The following is a 22,802-nucleotide window of genomic DNA, read 5'->3' on the forward strand; positions in this document are numbered from 1 at the left end:
TTTCCGGGGGGAGGTGGGAGGTGCGGCACGTGGCTCACTTAGCGTGGAAATTGCTCTTCTGAGAGCGCCGTCGCATTGAAGTGAAAGCGAAAGTTTGCCGCTGACCTACAGATGAAAGTGGCACAACGAAGAGACATTTTTGGGAGAGAGGCCACACACTTGAGCCAAAGAGAATATATCTTTGTATCTGTATCTGCAGCCCGCAGAAGTGCAATTTTCATTTAAGTGGAATGGCAGTTTTTGCATCTTGTCGGGAAGTTCGCCCAGTCAACGCACTTTAAAAATAACAGAGAGCGCAATATACAAAGTGGTTTCACTGTAAGATACATTGGTATTCTATCCTCAATTTTTTGTAAGAGTGTAAGTGAGATATAGCACATAGAATGAATGGCTATTTCACCTAACGAAAACAATTAATAAAATAATTAAACGAAAACAAAAATCGGGCAAACAGCTTGGGTATGCAAATATAAACAAAAAATATAAATGTTTAAAAATGCCGGCTCCACAATCGAGTAAAGCAATAAAGAGAACTAATATTGAGAGATATCACCGCGAGAAATCGAGAGGAGCTGAGAGCGTAGTTCAAACAGCAAACAAATGCTGCACAGTGGTATTTGATTAGAGTTGGTATTTTCTGAAAACAACCAAATATAAGTGAATAAATTAGGTATAATGACACAAAACCGTAGACCCTAGTTCTATACAAATATTTTTATATTTAGTTAATTATTCTTGAGTTACTCCAAGAGTAGTTTTAAGAAGACCAAAAAATTAAATATATACATATATACATACATTTTTTTGGCTTTAAGCTAAAAATTATTTGTTACCTTAAGGCCTTAGGCCTTAATTTATTTATTTATTCATTTAACTTCTTACACATATATTTTATTTTTTTTAATGAATAAAAATACTTTACACAACTAGAAACCATAATATGGGGTAACACAAAATTTCCAAATTGACGTAAAGTTTTATTCTAGTCGAATATGGTAGATCGAGCTTTTTCGATTTTTAATTGTGGATGTCAAAAAGCTCTTTAAAATGTTTTTTTCTGTTTAAATACAGGTGTTTAAGAATATTGAAAAATAATTTATTATTAGATATAACTTTTTCAAAACGAAGACTGTTTTTCAATTTAACCACCACTGTCCAACAGCTAAAAAGTGTGTTCTCTCGGTTTTGTGCCTCTCTCTTATCGTTGACATTTAGAACAATATCTAGCAGAACCACCCAAAAGCCGCCCACTGAGAGAGAGAATTCCCGAGAGAATCGGCCAGAGAAGCGGTGGCGATGAGAGCGAAAGTGAGGCCTGAAAGGTTGCAACTTTTGGCGAGACTTGCCTCAGTTGCCACACGACAGGACGGCCAAACGGGCGATTGGAGAGGCACAAGACTCAGGCCTGGGCCAAAAGCGTATCCGCCAGATACACCGATAAGCAAATTAATAATCTTAATTAAAGCGCTGCGTGACAAGGCCCCCTCTCCCCCCAATACACCTATCCTCTCGAAATTTGCGAAAAAATTAAACGAAATAATTCTCGAAAATCTTTGTATCTGTGTATCGGAGAACTGAAAAGAGGCCGTCGTTTGGCGCTCTCGCATCTCAGTTGCCAGTGGGCGAAAGACGCAACTGCTGCGACCTTGCAATGCCCTTGAATGACACTCTTATTGCGACCAAGTCGCCAACGTTGCCACTCCAACGGGCGCTGCTACCACGGCTGCCACTCAGCGCTGGCAAAAATATAAATATAAATAATAATAATTGCTAAAAATCACATAAACGCACATAAGAATAAATAAAGCCCAAAACAAAAGGCTGCGCTGAACGAAAGTGAACATTTTATTGAAGTCAACTAATTTTCGCGTGCCTTCGTGAAAGCCGAAAACCTCCGACGGATCCTTATCGAAGCCTTAGCCCAAGTCAAATCGAGTGTGTGCGGATAAAGAAGAAAATAAATAATTTTGAATTAAAGATTCCCATGCGCAGAAAAATTAAATAAAAATAAAGGCAAACAAAAATCCTACAACAAGAAAGTGTTATCTAACTAGCGCCCCCTGGCGGCTTGTGAGTGCGACGAATGAAAGTGAAAGTTCTCGACTGGTGATTATCCTTCGGTAACCTTTCTCCCACATTGGGTCACTTCCTCGGCATCGAAACATAAACGACATCCGGGCACGCAATAACCAAAAGGCCACCCAGCATATATAGTAACTATATATACCTAGATTCGGTATATGTGGGCGATATTTATGCCACATCTTTTGACAAGCAATTCTTTTTATTGCTTCGCCGTCGAGCGCGAGAAAAGCACTGGCAAAGGCCAGAAAGGGAACGCCTTGGAATAATATTAAAACATCAGGTAGGTAAATCGTAATTTTGAGGACCACGACTTCGTGTTTTACACGAAAACATTGCGTGCTGATTTATATACCTTCAATTGATGGTGCTGCAATTAGCGTGTGCGTACATCCATCAGATACATTTGACATTGGCTTTGCCACTTAAAGTCACAGCTTCATAATTTTCGCCATATCTCAGTAACATGAACTAAACTTAAAAGTCAGAACGAGTTCAATTGGGTACAAGTTCAGGGGTTCACCAAATCGACCAGACTATAACAATCAATTTAATTACTGACATGCTTAATATGAGCATATGTACAGTTGATCAACCGGTTCTTGTACTACTAATTTATACAAATCGGAACTTAAAGGATTTTTTTGTTGATGAAATGTTAAATATTGGTTATATAAATATATGTAATAAATATACGATTATAAGATAATTCACTTAAAATTGTTCTGTGTTAAAGCCACAACATAACTAATTTATTTGTTGAATTCTTAAATAAAAGTAATATGTATTCAATGCAACTTAAAAATATCAAAATAAATTTGGTTTCCTACTGAAACAAATACTATTGCAAATGTAATTATATAATCTAGTTTATTAAATTGGTCTCAATTGACCACAGTGTGTTCTTAAACATAATAACAACATTTTTTTCTTGAACACCATGTACTTAGGTAATAAAACATGTTATCATAAATCAATATCGTGGATTCGTAACATCCAAATAGCACATTTTCTTGGCTGCCGCAATCAAAACAAAACAATCCAAATCTCGTTATCACAGTAATCAAAACAACCCAAGACACTCGCCATTCTCCGGTCACCAACAATAACCATAAAAAGGGAAAGCGAGAGCCAGCTGAGAGCGAAAGTATCCTTCCCCCGAAGTATCTTTATATCTGTAACTTGGTTTTCAGATCGGCGCAAGCGTTTTTCCAGTTCTTTTTGCCTTTCACGGTGCTTGGCTTTGTTTGCTTTTGACATTTCGTTGGATAGCAATGTCATACAAATATAAATAAAAAAATCCACGCGCTGCCGAAAAGCGAAAAAAAATGACTGTGGAAACCACCCACATCCGAAAACACGCACTCACACACGTACGCAATGTATCTGGTAGATAGGAAAAATTACGGAAAGCTAATTAGCGCTTCAAACGAGGTTCGTGTAAGCCACTTGTATTTCATATTGATTGCCTTGAAGTTCTGATGCAAATCGATTTTTTTTGGAGGGTCGGAGGATTCCAAATCCGTATTCCCGGGAATGAGCCACATGCGCCAGTCTAAGTTTCAGCTAACTCAACATTAATATTATATATTATTAATTTTGGTTTATTTATAAATAAAGAAGCCAGTCAGCTGTTGTGGTTTGTTGATGGGTGGAACGCGTATCTATACGGAAATTTTCAATGTGCGGGCGGCACTTGCCGGCTTGCAAAAAAATGGTCTGAACTGAATTTGTGCTAATGATATATGCGACAGTGAATGACAGCGTGAAAATGTTCTCTAATGATATTTGTTTAGTTCTATAAGCTGACCAATTCTTGAATATCTTTGAGGAAACATGAAAGACTTTCGATGTCTTTGTGTGTGTGTTATTCCTGAATTTATATTACTGAATTCATAGCGGAATTGTTGTTACAATTATTCTAAATGTTTTTCAAACTCCTTTGATCGTTCGTTGTTTATTAATTAATTACTAAATTTGTTGGGTACTTAAAGCATGTTGATAAGCATTAACGACTTTATCTATCGAATTTGAACTACTTCGCGGACAAGCTTATCTTATCACTACTCTTCATATTTATAATTAATTGCCTGTTTATTAATTTTAATTTCTAATTATTAATTAATTACTAAATTTGTTGGGTACTTAAAAGCATGTTGATAAGCATTAACGACTTTATCTATCGAATTTGAATTACTTCATGGACAAGCTTATCTTATCACTACTCTTCATGTTTATAATTAATTGCCTGTTTAGACCACATCTCTAAGCATATTTGCTTTGTAGAACAGTTCAATGATCCGCTAAACAATCTTATCACCTTTGGTCTCTCCTGTCAGCCATCAATCTAACTCAACTCGTTTCGTTCTGCCAAATCAGGATTACAAACTATTCCGGCGCCGAATCCAAACACTAACAAATTAGTTACCTAATCTCATGCTCGAATGCAAAAACCGTCCCCTGATTAGGGTCATATCGAATATGGTCCCATAATCACAGCAGGCAACACCGGGGGGTTCTTCAAAGCCCACGGGGCTTAAATGACAGCGAAAATTTAACGCAGATAGTTTATCTGAGGGTAACATGGTTGATATGGCTAAAGCAATATGATTCAGTATTTACCAATTTATTACATGTGTGTTAAATAACACTCTGGAATAATAAATTATATTTGCTTTTTGTGCTAGCAGGATTTTTCCCACATAAAGTTTATTTTATTCTTATTCTTTGTGAAGATTTTTTATTAAAAAACTAACGCAAGTTTACAAATTTTATATGTTGTGATATATTTGCTTAAAAATATTTAACAAGTTTTTATGCATTTCCCACTCAAGAGTTAGTTACTATAGGTTCAAATGTTATTTTATACTATTTTATGATATAATAACAACAAAAAATTGTTTTTTTTTTATCAGCGGTCTTAAATATTTATTTTTTATCGATTTTTAAATTTTAATACTTTTTTACTTATAAGTATTTATTATAACATATTTTGAATTTTTCCTTTATGGGAACTTCAGAATATTAAAATTTTTGACCCATAGTAACTGAGGTACATATCATTAAAGGAAATAATATCATAGATATGAAAACATACTTCTTAAAATCTATTGAAATATGTATACAAATGAACTAGAAATGATATGAACTTATGTTTCAACTCAAATTAAGTGTATTATTGTTATAGTTTGAAATACCATTATAAATGGCCAGTTCCCTCTTATTTTGTAATACTCCCCGTCGGAAAAGGGCACTTCAAAGAGCAGTTAGCTAAGATTAAGATTGAGACAGACATCCGAGGCTGCGACGTCACTGATCACGAGCATCTGTCTGTAGCGGCGGCTGTCTGCCAGAATCGAGAGGCGCTGCCGCTACCTTTTAGGATGCACTGCGACTGCAGATACAGGGGAACAGTTACAGATACAGATACGAATTCGGATTCGGATTCAGGTTCCCGCGGAGGCGGATGCGGATGCGGGGTGAGTGCAATCAGCTTGAGGGCAGTGTTTGGCTACGATTTGCGATTTCGCTCCGCTGCGCTTCGATTTCGATCCGATCCCATCGCATCCCATCCGATCCGATCCGTTCCGATTTTGCCTTATCAATCTGGGTGGATTTTCTGAGTACCAAAAACACAACAAAAAGATCGGTGGGTAGTCAGTGCATGCCCGACACCGTGACGCTGCAGACGTGGTGCAGTTCGAGTGGTTTTCGGTTGTTTTGTTGGTTTCCCCAGCTGGTTTGGGCTCGATAACCCAAGGATTTTTAATACCTAAAATTATTAAAGTCCCGAAAAGAGATTTGTGTCGAGCCGATCGGTTATATCATCGTCGTCTAGTGTAAGTGAAAAAGTCACGAAGAGTGCAATCGTGAGAGAGGCGTTCGCGTTTCGCGGTTCGCGGGTCAATTCTGATTTCTATAAATAGAACTGCAAATTCGTTATCACGCCTCATAATCGAGACGCCGCCGCAGCATGATTAAGCGTTCCGTTCGCCGCACCACCCAACCTCCAAGCCACCCATCCACCCAATCCACCCACTCACCCACCCATTGCCCACTGGCAAATATCATGTGTGGTTCAGGTGATAAGCCGCCGACCGGCAATAAAAATATAGAGCGGATCGGTAGGCCTAGAAACATCTAATCGAACTATTTAAATGGTGTGAACAGCTAATGGCGCATCTATCTCTGGACCAGTGACTAACTAATTGACATGACAAATGCAACTGGGAGATGCAACTGATAAGAATGTCTGTCACCCCATCAATAATAGCACCTGAAGGGCTTGTAAACACATGAGAATGTTGCTTATTCCAGGGAATTTCCGATTAAATTAAAATAGATTTGATTTCTTGAAGTGTTCCTCTAAAATGTATAGTTTCAACATCTAAAGATCTTAGAACTTGCAAGACTTTTCCTCATCTCAAAATATTGTTGTTTCTTTCCTAACCTTTTTTCTGAAACAGTAAGTGTAAGTGAAATATTTAGTTCATTTACTTCTCTGGTAACTAAGTCCTACAAATAACTTAATAAGAGGTACTTAAGATATACAAATATTTGTGAAAGCATTTTTAAAATGCTTAAAAATTGCCGAGTGATATAAAAACCAAAAATATTCCGTTTACCTTATTTATGTTTGATAACAGATTTGTAAAATTATGCCATTATGGCGGTTTAAAATTGGCACCTTAACAGCACCTTGACTTCCTTTGACAAACCTCCACTATGAAGCAATCAAGCATAATTCAAAGATATATTTTTATTGCGTGAGTCGTCGGGGTGTCCACTTTAATATCAATTCCGTACATTTCCCCCAATTTAACTCAATTAAGCGGCTTTATGGGTGTCTCTTGCCTCAGTGCGTGTATCTACTTAAGTAAGATACTTGAAGCGAAAGACATTTTTGCAGTTACGCAGTTACGGTCAAAACAAAGCGTGAATTCGCCAAGCCAAAAATGTGAGAGAATCGCAAATAAAATAGCAAACATAAGAAGAATAAAACGGAAATGTTACTTTGGCCGTAAAATAGAAGTCAAAGACATATGTTGTCTTAGCTTTATTTATAGATTTCGTGTTCATTTTATTTATTTTCATTTCTTTTTCTGTACACATATTTTATTTATAAATGTGAGCTTGAGACACTGCACTAGCAATTATATTTGTATAGAATATGATTCAGAAAATATTCACATTCAAAAGGACTAGGGAAATTGCTAAGTTACTTAAAGTCTTAAAGCTACAAATTTTTGATTGCTGTACTATTTTTATTTTATTTTGCGTCGCCAAATTTATTTTAAATGCTTCCTTAATTTGGCAAATTATAACGCCAATCGCAATTAAAAAATATTTCAAACCACTTTTGATTTTAAATTTATACATTTGGTTTTGTAATGCTTTTCTTGACCCAACGTCATTAGCGCCCAAAACGCATTTAGCCACTTGGCCAAAGGCCAAAAGAATATTCAACTTATCTATAGGCAAAAAAATGAATAAAGGTACTGAGCTATAAGGGATGTCTGTGAATCATGAGATATCTGCCATAAGTATAAGTGGAATCACCTCATATGCAGTGGCATCTGTATACTAAATGGCTTCAAAGAGACCTGCATTCGCTTACTTAATTTTAGGGAAATTTTAAAGAGATCGGCATTTTGACCTCCTTAATCGATCGATTGTCAGACGATCGTTTGTTTATTTAAAAACTTTGTCGACGCCATTTGGCGAGGGAAAAAATTTCAATTCAATCTTTATACTTCTTTTTACTCATTTTACCGCTTAATTAAATTTCCTATGCATGCTGCCAAAGATAAAAAGTAAAATACATAAAACGAAAAGAGACGGAAAATCGGAATAGACTTAAAGAAATGCCGCGGAAAGTTCAAGGCCAATTGACTTTGTCTCGTCTCTATTGGCGCATCTAATTTTGAAAACAAAAACTCTGATGTGTTAATTGGGCGGCACTTCCTCTCCCAATTAAATCGCCTTCTCGCTCCCATTATATAGATCGATTAATGGGCGTGGCTTGGCTTTGCACCTGATCAAAGGTAATGCACGTGCAGCTATCGCAAAATAAAAACAATAACATTGCCATCTGCCAAGAGCATGAGAAGTGTTAACAAATTGTTATGGTCACACGGTTCATCGGGGATTTCGATGACATAGTTTGGGGCACAAACTATCACGTGATTTCATCACCTGACTTGTAGAGAAAAAACGATCTTAGGGTTTTCAAAACTGTTGCAAATTCAGAAAAAATGTAAGTTACACAACAAAATTATTGTACTATTTTATTTGTCTTGGTGGTAATAAAATATACCATTTCACAACTATTAAAAGAAGAATATTCTAATAAAATTGTAATTGTTTTTGTTTATTATTTATTTTACTTGGACATATATAATATACATATGTATGTATAATAATTTAATTGATTATACTTTGTTCTAATAATTTATAGAATTTCGGAACAGGAAACATTTAATTTCTGGTGTGTAGAAAACAGAACAGAATATGATTCCGCATTGTCATTTTTCAATTTTGAAAAGTCCTTTCCCAATTATTAATATTAACATTAAATTAACAATACAATTTTTATTTATATATCAATAAAGTTGTGTTTACATTAGGGTCGTATAATGGCTCAAAAGTTTATTTTTTAGTTTAAGAATACATTATGTAAGATTAACAGAAAGTGTTAGAATTCCCAAAAATATTTTTGCAAACTTATTAATATTTTGGCAAGCCAGAACAAATTAAACCGACATCTTCTTTCAATAGTCTATTTTAATTTTAATGACATCCAACTAAATCAAATAAAAAGCCAAGGCAACGAAAGAGAAATGAAAAACGCTCTGAGGATAATAAAAGCATATATACTGGCGAAGATTGTTCCCCAGCTGTTTTAAAATGCCACCGGGAACATGGGAAAAGCTGAAAGGGAAAGTGGTGGAAAACAACATTTCGCGTGAATTTATTTGTTTACTTAAAAATTGCTCGTCGCGTTTCAATATATCACTCACGTCACATATCCCGATGGTACTCTGTTTGCAGATATTCCGCAGATCGGTTGCAGCAGACACGGTTGTGTGCTGACGTGACGTAAATGAACGATCCCGGCGATATACCACTGACACACACGGGTACTCCGGACAGCAGGCCGCCCTGCAGCATCATCTCCATCATACCAACCATAGGGATGTCCTCATGTCGCGGAAGAGCCGAGGCGTTCGCTCGGAGTCTGTCCTCCAAGCTGCGCACCTTGGGATCACAGGTGAATATCAAAGAATGTTAAACACAAAATCAATTAAATAGAGATTTGTGTAGAGAATAAAAGGTATTGGTCAGGTATACTTACAACGTCGTCACGAAATACAATGACATTATATAATAAATTTATATAATATATTTGACGACTACTTTAGTACACTGCTTGTGTGGCGGCAGAGAGCGAGCAGAGCTGTTTCCTATGCCCTCTTACTGGGAAGCTTCCGACGGCTGGTTGTAGTTCTCTCCCTTGAGAAATGAAAATATTTTTTATAGAACTTTTTCAAACCTTATTGGTGATTTGAATTATTCCATTGGAGAATTTTTTTAAGTTTAGAGAATTTTAATATTTTGATCTTTTGTTCTAACAAAATATCTTTTATTTGATGAAGGTGTGCTATTTTATGTTATATTTTTCTTTCATTTTTTAAACAAAATTTTAATTTATCTGTTTAAACTATAATTTGTATAAGGATTTATTCGGTGTTTTGTTCGAGATAACCTTTAAAAAACGTTAGGCCAGGGTTAAAAAATTGTATTAACTATGTTCTCAACCAAAATTGAATTTGTATTTGACTTTTGAGCTGGAACAAATCTAATAAAGAATCTTCCACCGCAGACAACCGAGGAGGGCGAGGGCAACGCGGAGGATGAGCCAATCATCAATGGAACCAGCACGAACACGTGGGTGAATTCCCACGACTCGGAACAGACGGTGACGGACCTGCAGCCCCTTCGCCATGAGTCCGACTCCTTCTTCGACTTCGACTGCGAGCTGGAGTCGCCGGGGAGTCCCGTGGACGAGTGCGAGTACCTGCGCCTGATCGAAACCGCCTCGAATACGCCGCACAACTCTACGGCGGAGTCGGGCTACGCCTGCGCTTCAATGGCCAGCAGTCACAGCAGCAGCACCGACGGCCCCTACTTCGATGCCTCCGCTTCCGCTTCCACATCCACAGCTGCAGCTGCCCAGGACCAAAAGCTGCCAGCCTCGGAACTCAAGGAGTATGCGAATACCATACAGCTAAACGGAAGGCACGGACTGGCCAACGGAGTGCAGGAGGAGGAGCAGCCAGCTGTTGAGGAGCCTGCTCAGGAGGACGAGGCCTTCTTGCAGGCCCAGATCCTCAGTGAAATTCATCAACACAGTATCAGTTTGCGGGCCGTGGAACAGACCAAGCCCGAAGAGGAGCCGCTCAGCAATGGGCATCTCGAGGAAGGGGAGGAGATGGAACTGAAGGAAGTCCTAGAGGTAGCTGGTACTACAGACAGAGCTCCAGAGGTGGTCTCCACGGAAAGAGCACTCAAAGAAGTCTCACAAGAGGAGGACGTCTCCACTGACAGAGCCCAAGAGGAATCCCCTCACGATAGAGTTCAAACAGAAAGGGTTCAGGAGGAGATCCCTTACGAAAGAGTTCAGGAAGAAACACCCAACGACAGGGTCCAAGAGGAAGCATCCAACGAGAGGGTTCAACAGGAAGCCTCCACAGAAACCTCCTCTGAAAGAACCCCCACAGAGGAGACCTCCTTCCCCGACAGGACCCTCCAGGAAACCAGAGACGTGGAACTCTCACCGGACAGTGGCGTGGATGAAACAGACAAATCGGCCAGCAATCTCACCGTTAACGTGGACCTGGCCCAAATCGAACAGGCCAAACAAGATGCCACTGAGGCTGTGGAGAAGAGTGGCGCCCAGAGTCATGGCATCGATACCACAGACGACGAGGACGATTGCAGACCCCAGCGCATCAGGCGCTGCTCCTCCCTAAAAACGGGAAAGACACCACCTGGAACTCCGGGCCGCAAGAAGATAGTGAGGTTCGCCGATGTCCTTGGCCTGGATCTGGCCGATGTGAAGACCTTCCTGGACGAGATACCCACCATACCGAAGTCGGCTTTCGAGGACCTGGAGATACTGGAGGCGGAACCGCCCCTTCAAATGGGCCCCAAGTCCGACAAGCTACTGATGCCTCTGTTCCAGCAGCCAGGCGGCCTGCCCAAGTTCCTCGATGCGGTCAGGGAAAAGCAGGTGTCGCTGGAGAACGCCGCCGTGTCGGACAACATCAACCAGACGATATCCGGATCGGTGCGCGTCCGGAATCTTGACTTCCACAAGTCGGTGCACATAAGGTACTCGCTGGACGGGTGGAGGAGCTATGCCGACCTGCAGGCCAACTACGTGGAGAACTCCTGCGACGGCTTCTCCGACATCTTCACCTTCGTGCTGTTCGGGAACTCGCTGCACGTGGGCCAGCGGCTGGAGTTCGCCGTGCGATTCCAGTGCAAGGGCCAGCAGTTCTGGGACAACAACTACGGGGCCAACTACTGCTTCCAGTGTCTGCCCAGCTCGACACATACCGCCGGCAGCTCGACGGCATCGCCCCCGTCCGTGGCGACTGGCCCCGTTACCTCGGGCCACGGTGCCACTCTGGTCGGAATGCTAAGCCCCACGGCGGGCGATGCCTGGTGCAGCTCCTTCTACTAACCGGTGGCGATGGGCCCGCACTAAAGGCACTGGCACACCGTATAGAACCCATCCCCCATCCATCCCCAACCCACGGACACGACACCAAGGTCTGGGATTCCCCCAACCTTGAAGTTGTGTCTTCTTACCGAGAGAATTCGAATCCCCAAGTCCCAGATGACCGGCCAGACAGAGATCACAGATCAGAATACCTACCTTCATTGGGCTACCTCTTCGTTAGGGTGTTTCGTTCTTTCGATGGAAATCCTGATTGGGAATAAGTAATTTTATGAAAATTCGAGTCAGGTACCCACAACTGAAACTCAATTCACAGATAGATGTCGTATTTGAACACCCCTTTACAAGAACTGTGTTTTTATCTCAGTTTTATAGCCTAACGGGAGCTATAAATAGAACCAGCAATCTATAAATACCTAGAGCTGATATAGGTTCAACACCTTATCAGTTCATAAAACAACTTAGATAAAGACTCAGTTTAAGTAAAAAGGTAGTTACTATAAAATACCCATGAACTGTCTTTAAATTACTGTACTCCCTCGGGATTTTCAAGTTTTTGAACACAAATAAGTCGAATCACCCTACCCTTCCTCGAGAAGGCAAACATTGTTTATATTTTTATAGAACGGAATAGATTGAAGGGTTAGTGAAGGAGGAAGCTATGAAAAGCTAATAGAGCGCCACAAAAATTAAAGAAACAAACCAGAGTAGTGCGAGCAAGAACAAAAGCCAGCAAAGTTCGAATCAATCCCAAAGATAGTTGTTAGTCGTATGTTATAAGAAGAGCAAGTGATAACAAACTAAAATCAGATCAGTTTCTTCAATGTCTTCTTCTGTTTTCAGTTATTCCCAATTTTTATTTGGTTCGTTCCTAGGTTTGTTTGCTATGAGAAAGCGTTTCCAGGTCGCTGCCAGTTGGATCGGGTTATTAAGATTGGGTTTCTGCCAGTTGATGTACTCTTAAAGAATTCATTTTTGTGAGAAGATTAATTGCTGTTAATCTTAGTTCAGCACCAGTTCTGAGAAGTAAACGAGCTTAGCACTATTTACATACTCTTCGTTCCGTAAGAGCAGCTATACGATTAGCTCTTTCGACAGTTGCCAGATCATTTTATAGCCCTGCTTATAGATCCATTCGAGCACAGAGACCAAGTCCAAAGTTAACTATAACTAACCAACATCCAATATCTAGTCAATTCGAGTTTAATTTTGCGACCTTTTTGACTATTTACAGTCCCAAAGGAAATACTCCTATCCCATGATCTTTGTACCCCGATCGGAAATACTTTTTCAACCATCTGACACAACAGACAAACCTTAACTTTTGTTTCTCTTCAATGTTGATATTCTTCTAACGTTTGATTTTTTTTAATATGCTTTAATTTTAATTTATACGATTTAAATATTTTTTATGTATATGTTGATGCGTAATAAATATCGTAATATTATATAAATATATATATACAGAATAAAATAAATATAAAATTTAGTTATTCCTCTTTGGTTGATTTTTACTTATGTTTTCGAAATAATAACGATTCGAACTCTTCTTATCTGCAACAGAACCTTAAATAGCCAATATCAGGGATAAACAAGCGAATACCTACTTATAAAAATCAATTGCAAACGCAGCTACCTCAATGTTTTCAGACCGAAAACACGAAAAAATGAGAATAATAGTTAAACAAATTATATGAATAAAATAAAATACCTATTAAATATGTTTATTGCATAGCAAACATGTATAATACAAAACAAAAAGCAAAAAAACAAATAAAAACTAACTTTAAAAGTTACAACTATTTACATATGTTAACATAGCAGAAACCTCATAAAAATTACAAAAGTCCCCCCAAACCAAATGACTTAGACTGACGCGTGAGTATTTCGCGAAATGGCGAAAAATGTTATGAGATCTGCCCAAAAACCAGAAATTTGTTAAGGTTTGTGTGGGCGGGGCTTTTGTCAGCACGAGTTCCACTTCACACTAACAAAAGAACAATAAAGAACCCACAATAAAATAATATTGCGAACAGAGATTTATTGGTGACTCGAAAGTGTTTTCTTTTGTGCATCGATGGAAATTCAGGGGGAGAGATTAAATGTGGAGTACATATTAAATTCAAAACGGTAGAAATGTTCAAAGGTAAGTGCCAATCGAGTATTTAAATTTCCACCTGGCCACTCAAAAAAAAAGTCAATGCTCTGGTTCCATTTAAAATTTATTACCGTTTTCACCGGATTAAATTTTTTCTATCTATTAAGCAGTTTATTCGATATAGAATTCACTTTTCATAGCATAATCACAAAGTCCAATACCCATTTAGTGTGAAAGTTCTTTCAACAGTTTAAGAACTCAACTCATTCATTGACTTTTATGCAAATTATGCAGACTACCTATATTAATAGTTGGCTTAGTTTATTAAACATGACAAATTAGCATAAGGTACAAATGTAAGATGATCGTTCGATCGGACATAAATATCAAATGAGCTATTTTAACGGTAGATTGAATGATTATTCTCTATGGCCATTCTTCAGAGCTTTTAGTCTTTATAAAAGAAGACAATGATCTGATTTAAGTTAGTATACAACATGTCGTCGCATCCGAAAGTTCGCTTGGCAAATTGGACAATTTTGGTGGTGGCATTACTGTCAGTCCTCGGAGGTGTTAAGGCCAAGGATGATGCCTCTGTGCCTCGCCTGATTACCCTTCAAGCCGCCAGTCCGGCTCCAGCTCCTCCGCCCCAGGAAGTGATCATTGAGGAGGAGTACGATCACCATCATCATCATCATCCGCCGGCTTATCCGCACAGCTACCCGTATCCACAGCCACCGCCGCAGCACTGTCAGTGTCCACCGGGTCCTCCAGGACCTCCTGGGCCACCGGGACAACCGGGGCAGAAGGGCTATCCCGGAACGAAAGGATCTAAGGGTGATGCCGGAGAGAAGGGACCTCATGGAGACAAGGGCTACCCCGGAATGCCTGGATTGCCTGGTCCTCAGGGTCCACCTGGATATCCCGGAGGTTCGTACCCGCCATATCCCTATCCTCCTCCTCCTCCTCCTCCTCCCTCGTCATCTGGACATGGGGGCAGTGGAGGCAATGTAGCCAATGGAGGGAGCCCCGGAGGACATAACAGATACTACGATCGGTTCTATGACGAGGAAGACCGTTATTACGGCAATGAGCGGGCCTTCAGTTTTGTAGAAGACGATCAGATCGGCAATCAACCGGTCATCTTAGCCTTCAGTCGGCACAGGAATCCATTCACCCCAAAATTCAATAAAAGAAGAAATTAAAAGTCACAGAAGTCTTTAATATAACTGTTTTTTATTTGAAAGTTTTTCTGGCAAGAAAGGGATACAGGTAAAATACTCAATATAGATCATTCAAGGTCACTTTTTAATAATCCGTTCTGTTATTAATTAAGAAAAGAAAATACGTCAAAAAATTAAATAGGTTGTCGTGAATCACGTTAAGTATTCTTTGGTTATGAGAAGGTAAAACCTACAAGACAATGCGATATCAACCTTCCAATTTAACGGTACCACTTTTTCCCAAAACTAATCAAGAACTATCCACACAAATCACCACTACTGAAAAACAAGACCAAAGTCATTTTAAATCGAAACCTCTTTGTTAGTAGATATTTGTTAAGTAATTTAAAATCTCACATTACATTAGGCAAATAAGCTATCTTAACTATTAGCAAACATCATCATCTATGACATGGTGGTCGTCGCCCTCCTCCTCCGCTTCGTCATCCAAGGCCGCTTGGGAAGCACTAACCTCCGTGAAATCATCCTCCATATTATCCACGAAGCTGGAGACCCTATCAACACAAAGCAAACAGTCATTAAAAACAAATAACAAAGATATTCGCAGTCTGCCATCACTTTTCAAAGTCGCACTGAGGCAGGAGACCCTCTTCCTTTGAGGGGCTGAATCTGAGCAGCGTGCAGAGCCTGAGGACCCCAAGAAGTATCAGGAACATCCCGGCCACATAACTAAGCCACAAATTGTGGGGATACAGTATCAGGCAGATGCCGATGACCGCATAAACGGGAGTGGGTCGCCAACCGCCACAAATCGCTGAAAGACGCCAGCAGGCCAAACAGCTGCAGGACCTCCGCTGGTAATTATCCCTGAAACAAATTAAATCCATAAATAAGAAAGTGTATGGATATATTTACAGTACTCATACATTACAATGGGAAGGATGCTAATTAGTCAGTTAGTGTGTCCCCATAACACAGTCAAAAATATCAGCTCTCGAGGTTTGACAGAATAAGTTCTAAAAACGCTTCCAGAGGATTTCAGTCAAATGTTTGTAACTAAGTGAAGGAAGCAGTTCCTTCATTATTAAATGTAATTTTTTTTATTTTGTTTAAGTATTTATATTTAAATTCTGCTTTGATATTTGGACAGTTAAACAGAAAATCCGATTTCACCAACATTCTTTAGATTTATGTAAATCGGAATTATAGGAACAGACCAAATTTTTAAATTTATAACATTATAATATATGGAATATAAAGATCGACTTGTTGGAATTATCATTTCTTTTTTTTTGAGCTTATTTGTTTAAGATAATCATTTATTAAGTGACATATTTTATAAGGGGAGCATGTAATAAAATGGAAGCCAATTAAAAGATTATATCTAATAATACCTACTCTGAGCACTGAAGCTGTAGAAAAATAGTTACAAGCCACTTGATCTCAATGAACATTACCAGCACGGCTGAAAAACTAACCATAAATTAATATAATTCTTGAGGATATTGGACCTTTGGCTTACACTATATAAAGACCGGCCCGATAGCCATGCATGTAGACATCAACGCCCACGCCGCAGATAACTGAAATGAAAAATGGCTTAAGAAAGTTTCGTTGCGGGGGGTTCTTGTCTGCGGGTTGGAACGAGGAGTGTTATCCTTGAACGAGCCTATAAAATAATGCGATGTTGTCTAGGCAAATATATTTATAAGCATATTTATTGAGCTTGTCCTTTTTTGTTTACCACGCTCGGGCCATAAAATGGTATACAAAACCAATGAAAAGAAACGAGAGGGGTTCAAGAAGTTTGTCATGAAAGTGAAAATATTCGGTGGAACTTAAATCAAAAATGAATTTCTTTAAAAGGTAATATTTGAGCCAAACTACTAAATAACGTTGTAAAATAAAAAAATATTTCAGATCAAACTAAAAAGAAAGCAATTTAATACTCATGCAGATTTAACGAACTAAGGTGTGATTAAAATAGTAAAAATATAAAAAAGAGAAAACTCTATAGTCGATGGCCTTATCAAATACACCTACTCAGCTAAAGGGAGTTCGAGAGAGTCTGATCCTTTATTTATTTATAACTTTTAAACAAATACTCCGAGTTTTGGCATGAGATGGGCATTGATAATAAGAACAAAATCCCATTTACACTTTTACAAATTACAAATAGACCGACGAATCTAATATACTACTAAATAACGTTGTAAAATAAAAAAATATTTTAGATCAAACTAAAAAAAAAGCAATTTAATACTCATGCAGATTTAACGAACTAAGGTGTGATTAAAATAGTAAAAATATAAAAAAGAAAAAACTCTATAGTCGATGGCCTCATCAAATACACCTTACTCAGCTAAAGAGAGTTCGAAAGAGTCTAATCCTTTACTTATTTATAACTTTTAAACGAATACTCCGAATATTGGCATGAGATGGGCATTGATAATAAGAACAAAATCCCATTTACACTTTTACAAATTACAAATAGACCGACGAATCTAATATACCATTTTACTCTACGGTAACCGGTATATATATACTCCTAAAAAATACAAATATTCTACCCTACTTTGCCTATGGGCGTGATGGGAATGATATAAATCTATCAGACAACAAATGTAAATATTTAGTCGGCTTAAAATTGATTTTGTTATTTCTATAACGGATTATAAAATATAGCAATACAGTAGGGCGGACATTATAGTACCCTCTGCAATATAAATAAATCTAAAATTTAAATAAATATTTTAATTATTGCCTTGAATCTTTTAATTGTTTGGCTCTCAATATAATTTTAGATTTTAAATATGCACTTGCAGAAAGTTTACGTTCAAATTTTTAACGAATTAATATCCGAAAATTTGTCATATGCTTTTACCACCCTTTTACATTTTTCTCAAACGTCCCTCTGAAATATTCATATTCTAACCACATTATGGGTAGTGTCCCCCATTTTGTCTCAACGAAATCCACTTCCAATGTGTAAGATATGGCCCAAAAGAAACACCACGCCTATTACCCCCATAAAAACCCAATCTAATTAAGTTGTTTTTATTATGCCGAGCCGCGAAAAACCAATCTGATTAAGCCAGTTAGATATATGCCCCATATTTAAATACAACTGCAGAACCGAAACCAAACCAATTACATTAAATGCTGTCAACGGAAAAAAATCGAAAAAGCGGAAATCGAAAAAACATGCAAAAATTATCTGGATAATTGAAAGCGATGGAGGGAAAATAGATACCGGGCAGGAGGAAAACTTGGCGAATGGCTGGCGCCAAAAGGCTAACAACAAAGCTCATTGTCGACCGTATGGAAAAGTTGCTGATAGGGGGAAATCGGAACGGGGAAAATTCTGCTCTTGGCACAGGATGCGAGTTGTGAGCTGCAAGCTGCACTGAGGCCAATGCCTTGTTAATGGCTCTGCCGGAGAGTTTCCTCGGGAACCCCCTTCTTTCTCCTCGATTCTGCGGGGTTTATGAACTACATCAAGATTTTATACTTTGTTTTTCTGCGTGCCACTGCATCCATAATAGCCCCCAAAACAATTTGCAAAGAAATTAGTTTGAACTTGACCCAAAGTTTTTGTTATGCTGCAGCCGGGACATTTATCAAATTCTAAAAAACGAGGGTGCACTATTTTAAGCGCATTAGGGAAATGTCGGTTGGTGCCGGAAAATCGTTATGATTGGCCGTGATAAGCGTTTAAGCCAACTTTGATAACTGCACCAGATGGACGGCAAAATGCGACGAAAAAATTTGATTGCATTTCTGTACTTTGGAATGCGGAATGCAGAACGATAAAAAAACTAAAGAGTGAAAAAAATGCATTCAATATTGGTTTCATGAACACAAATTTGTATTATTAATTACATCTACTTTTTTATCTACTATTTTACATCGTCAATCTATTATTTTTCTAGGCTTGTTAAATAAATTAAATTTGCACACACAAATTCAGCTTGCAATACAAAAACTATTGTCTCTACTTTACCAGAAAAACACAACGCAAAGCTGGCTTCAACGAATAATTTATAATTAAATTGTACAAAATTTACGAGAAAAAATATGTAAATGAATATTCCACAGAATGCTATTTTTAACTAAACTAAAATGTTATTTTCATCAGAATTTATTGCCATATGCAAGCCAGCATTTAAATACAAATCAAATTGTTTAAGATAATTACTCAAAAAAGGTTTATTATTTTGAATCATGCTTTAAACGCATCAGTGCTTATACGATTATTTGTTCTGTCTCTTATCTGAATTTATTTTGCTCGGTCTGCCCAAACAAATGAATAACTTTTGTGTACGAGGAAGATTTCGTATTGAAAGGAACAATGAAGGCAGCCAATAACAACATGTCCCTATTCAGCATCTTAGCCATACAATTCCCATTCAGTGCCAAGAAATAAAATAAGCCACAGCACTCAACAAATCCTGAGGCTACGGTTTCTATGCACAAGCATTTGCTACGATTTGTCAAGGGTAAACATTCCGAAAAGGGCCAGAAAAGCAGTGCATATGCATATTTGTAGTCATATACTCATGCACATGCATCATCATAACCCCATATCGTGATTGGCATTATCTCGAGACGGGGGGTCACCTGGGCACCGAGGAGTTTCATTTCCCTGGCATGGATTCCAGGCACTTGAGCTTACCGAATGAAGTCAGCAGACCAAAAACCCTTATCACAGGACGTAAACACTCGCAGGGCTCTGCGGACTGATGACGGCGATGGTGACGTCCGCGGCGAACGCGCTGCGTTTGCAGTTGCATTTGACTCATGGCTAACTTGTGTAAATATTTAACTATATGAACGCTTAGTGTTACTAATATTTTTTTCTTGCACTTAAGTCTTCAAAGTTACGTTAGAGCTCAAAAGTTGCTTATAAAAACAGTTATTGGGCCAAGCAACAAGGTAATCTTGGTTATGGGTTGTTTTAAATCGTTAAACTTTGTTTAGTTGTGTAAAATATTACTTATGAATTCCTGTAACTGTATGGTTTATTTATTTAACATTTATAACATTTTCAGTTTTCCATTTCAATTTTTATTTGTGTTACATATATTATTATATTCACTCTACATTTCTCTAAATACTTTTATCCGGTTCTGGTTATGCTACTGTTCAAAGGAATCGCTAATAAAACAATCAAAGAGCCGTATCCACATCACAAAAATCCACTACGTGCTTGGCATACCAAGTGGCCAAATAAGTTTACGACAAACATTTTCAATTCAAACTCGAACAGCTCGCTGGGCTATTAAATTTCAGCATTTAACTCGGGCGTACGCTGCGTATGCGTAATGTGACACTTTTCGCACCTCTCCTCCCACGGCATTTAATCACCGGTCCGTTTGTGCCTGTGTGTGTGCCAACTAATGTCTGCAAATTACCGTTACCATTTGCACTTTGCCCCCGCACGTTGTGTGCCCTCTTTTTTAGGTTTAAATTTTATTTTTTATTTTTGTTGAATTTTGTGTGTGTTTTTTTTGTAAAGTGCCACTTTGCCACTTGACTTTATAACCGAGCTCTAAACAACGAACGTCCGCACGCTTCCAGCAGCGCCAGCTGAATGAGACTGAATGAAAGGACCCAGCAAGGAATCGTTTCTATTCCGGAGTCAGGATCCAGAGTCGCCGCTGAGGCTGCTTTTCCTACTGCCACTGACTTTGTAGCCAAACGCCAGCCAATGGGGCGCTGCATTCGAAACTGGTGGGTTGATTTGTTGCGAGGGGACGCTCGTGTTTATTTCTATTTAAATGCTTTCGCAAAAAGCTCGCTTTTTATGCCGAGATTTATGGAAACCGCAAATATTTTCGGTGGTTTTTTGGGACATTTTTAATTGGTACGTTGTCTTTGACACTAAAAATTGCTTGTGTATAAAATCGTAATGTTCCTAAAAATGCCGTATCCATTGATCGACATTTGTATAAATTATTTTAGAACGAATCTATTTTTAAATAACATAATAGTATTGATAAGAACTAAAATAAGTTGTATTTGGAAAGGTATGTCCAAAATTCGAAATTATACTAGCAGATTTCAGAATGAAGAGTTTTTTAAAATTATTTTTGTTTCTTGGTCACATTATTTTTAATTTGTTTTTTAATTTGAAATAAAATAAGTTTGTTGCATTAACCCAAGTAGTACATACATTTTTAAGGTGTACCCATTTGAATACAATTTAAAAAGAGAATTTAATACGATTAAGTTGCAAAAAAGCAACATTGTTTCATAAATTAAAAGAAAACAAGCGAAAACGCTATAGTCGATGGCCTTGACTGTTAGATACCGTTACTCAGCTTAAGGGAGTGCGAGAGGGATGGAGATATGCTTAAAGCAACTCTGCTTTTTTAATAACACACCTAGCCTACAGCGCCACCTATCTTCTACTTCTATATCGTCACTTGGCCTACAGCGCCAACTAGCCTATAGCGCAACTATCGGCTTGATTGAATTGCAAAATATGAATTATTATTTAGTTATAATATTTTAAAGAATGGAACAAACTCACATTTAAATTTTTACAAAATATTAAGAAATGTTAACGCTAGACTGGCTGAAGCGTTAGAGTGGGCGTGACACAATGCTGAAAAAACTTGCGCTGCGCAGGAAGCCCAAGAATCTGCATGCTAAGTCCCAACACTATAGTGTGAACTTGGTGTAACCCTTCGTTAAATTTTTAGGTTGAATATCTAATAAAAATAAACTGTACTCGTAATAAGTTATTTATAGAATGTTACTTAAAATATAAATATGGAAGGCCACTTGAAAATGTTTTTAACCCGGAGCGTAGGGCATTGGCCCAGTCTTTAAGGACCTGCAGTTCTTTCTACCAATGCTAGCTGATTTTATTTGTCACGTTGTCCTGTGTGTGATGCCCCTCATGTTGTTGCCACTGCTGCTGCTGGTGTGGTCCTGTGTGTGCGTGCCCTCGTCCTGCTGGTCCTGCCATTCTGCGGAGCCCCTCACCCGTCCTTGGCCACGTTTCAGTAATTTTCATAACTGGCTGAATGAGGGGCGGAGGCGAAAAGAAGCTCAAAGACGACCAGGAGCAAAGCTGAGCAATTGCCAAGTGGCAGGCGAGTACGCAGAGTGTGGACAAAAACATTTTCGGCTGCCACACCGCCCTCAACCTCATATATTAAACGGGGGAAAAACTCGGGGGGAGCAGGAGTACATTTTTTTTTAGCCCCTCCGCTTATTGTGCTGTGCATTTGCTAAGGTGCCTATCGTCAGACTTGTTTGCATTATGCGGCGTTAATGACATCCAAAGTGGGAAGCCGCCCCCGCGAGAAAACTCTCTACTGTCGCCGCCATCTACGACATAATTCACAGCTACCCCACACTCAGAAAATTTAATTTCCGTAAACTTCCTTGTAACGAAACACTCGTCCTTGACATCGTGTCCTGAATCGTTTTCTAATATCTGTGATGTTTAAATGATATAGTATTAAACAACAATAATAATTTGGTCTAAAATCAACGGGTTTTGTAGTTTTATTTAGATGTTTTATGGGAGGGACAACAAAATATTTACTCAAATATGATATTATTTTATTGCATGGTCTGAAATATATTTTATATTAATTATTTATAGCTATAATGCTTGCTTGTAGTTATAGTACATCATTCGAAAATTTTTCCTTGACCGAAAAAGAATATATTTTTC

At 38.4% G+C, this 22,802-nt stretch overlaps 3 protein-coding genes across 4 annotated transcripts; 2 read left to right on the forward strand and 1 right to left on the reverse strand.

Annotated features, from left to right (window-relative positions):
• Positions 1-1,382: 1,382 nt before the first annotated feature.
• On the forward strand, positions 1,383-13,851 carry LOC119552596 (glycogen-binding subunit 76A). 2 transcript variants are annotated; one of them, XM_037862253.1, is made up of 3 exons: positions 1,383-2,365; positions 9,133-9,352; positions 9,965-13,851. In XM_037862253.1, exons 2-3 carry the CDS (start codon positions 9,185-9,187, stop codon positions 11,828-11,830), a joined length of 2,034 nt encoding a protein of 677 aa, XP_037718181.1. In that variant the 5' UTR covers positions 1,383-2,365; positions 9,133-9,184; the 3' UTR covers positions 11,831-13,851. The 2 variants fall into 2 exon arrangements, with proteins under 2 accessions (XP_037718181.1, XP_037718180.1); XM_037862252.1 differs by lacking the exon at positions 1,383-2,365 and adding an exon at positions 5,743-5,921.
• Positions 13,852-14,422: 571 nt separating this feature from the next.
• Positions 14,423-15,130, forward strand: LOC119555233 (cuticle collagen 2C). The gene has a single exon (XM_037866513.1). It carries the CDS (start codon positions 14,423-14,425, stop codon positions 15,128-15,130), a length of 708 nt encoding a protein of 235 aa, XP_037722441.1.
• A 200-nt stretch (positions 15,131-15,330) lies between these two features.
• LOC119554317 lies at positions 15,331-20,618 on the reverse strand. The gene is made up of 5 exons (XM_037865179.1): positions 19,785-20,618; positions 16,632-16,692; positions 16,508-16,582; positions 15,728-15,976; positions 15,331-15,663 (listed from the first exon to the last, which is right to left on the reverse strand). Exons 1-5 carry the CDS (start codon positions 19,909-19,911, stop codon positions 15,537-15,539), a joined length of 639 nt encoding a protein of 212 aa, XP_037721107.1. The 5' UTR covers positions 19,912-20,618; the 3' UTR covers positions 15,331-15,536.
• Positions 20,619-22,802: the final 2,184 nt, after the last annotated feature.

This window comes from Drosophila subpulchrella, chromosome 3L (assembly GCF_014743375.2).
Source record: "Drosophila subpulchrella strain 33 F10 #4 breed RU33 chromosome 3L, RU_Dsub_v1.1 Primary Assembly, whole genome shotgun sequence".
Classification (NCBI taxonomy): domain Eukaryota; kingdom Metazoa; phylum Arthropoda; class Insecta; order Diptera; family Drosophilidae; genus Drosophila; species Drosophila subpulchrella.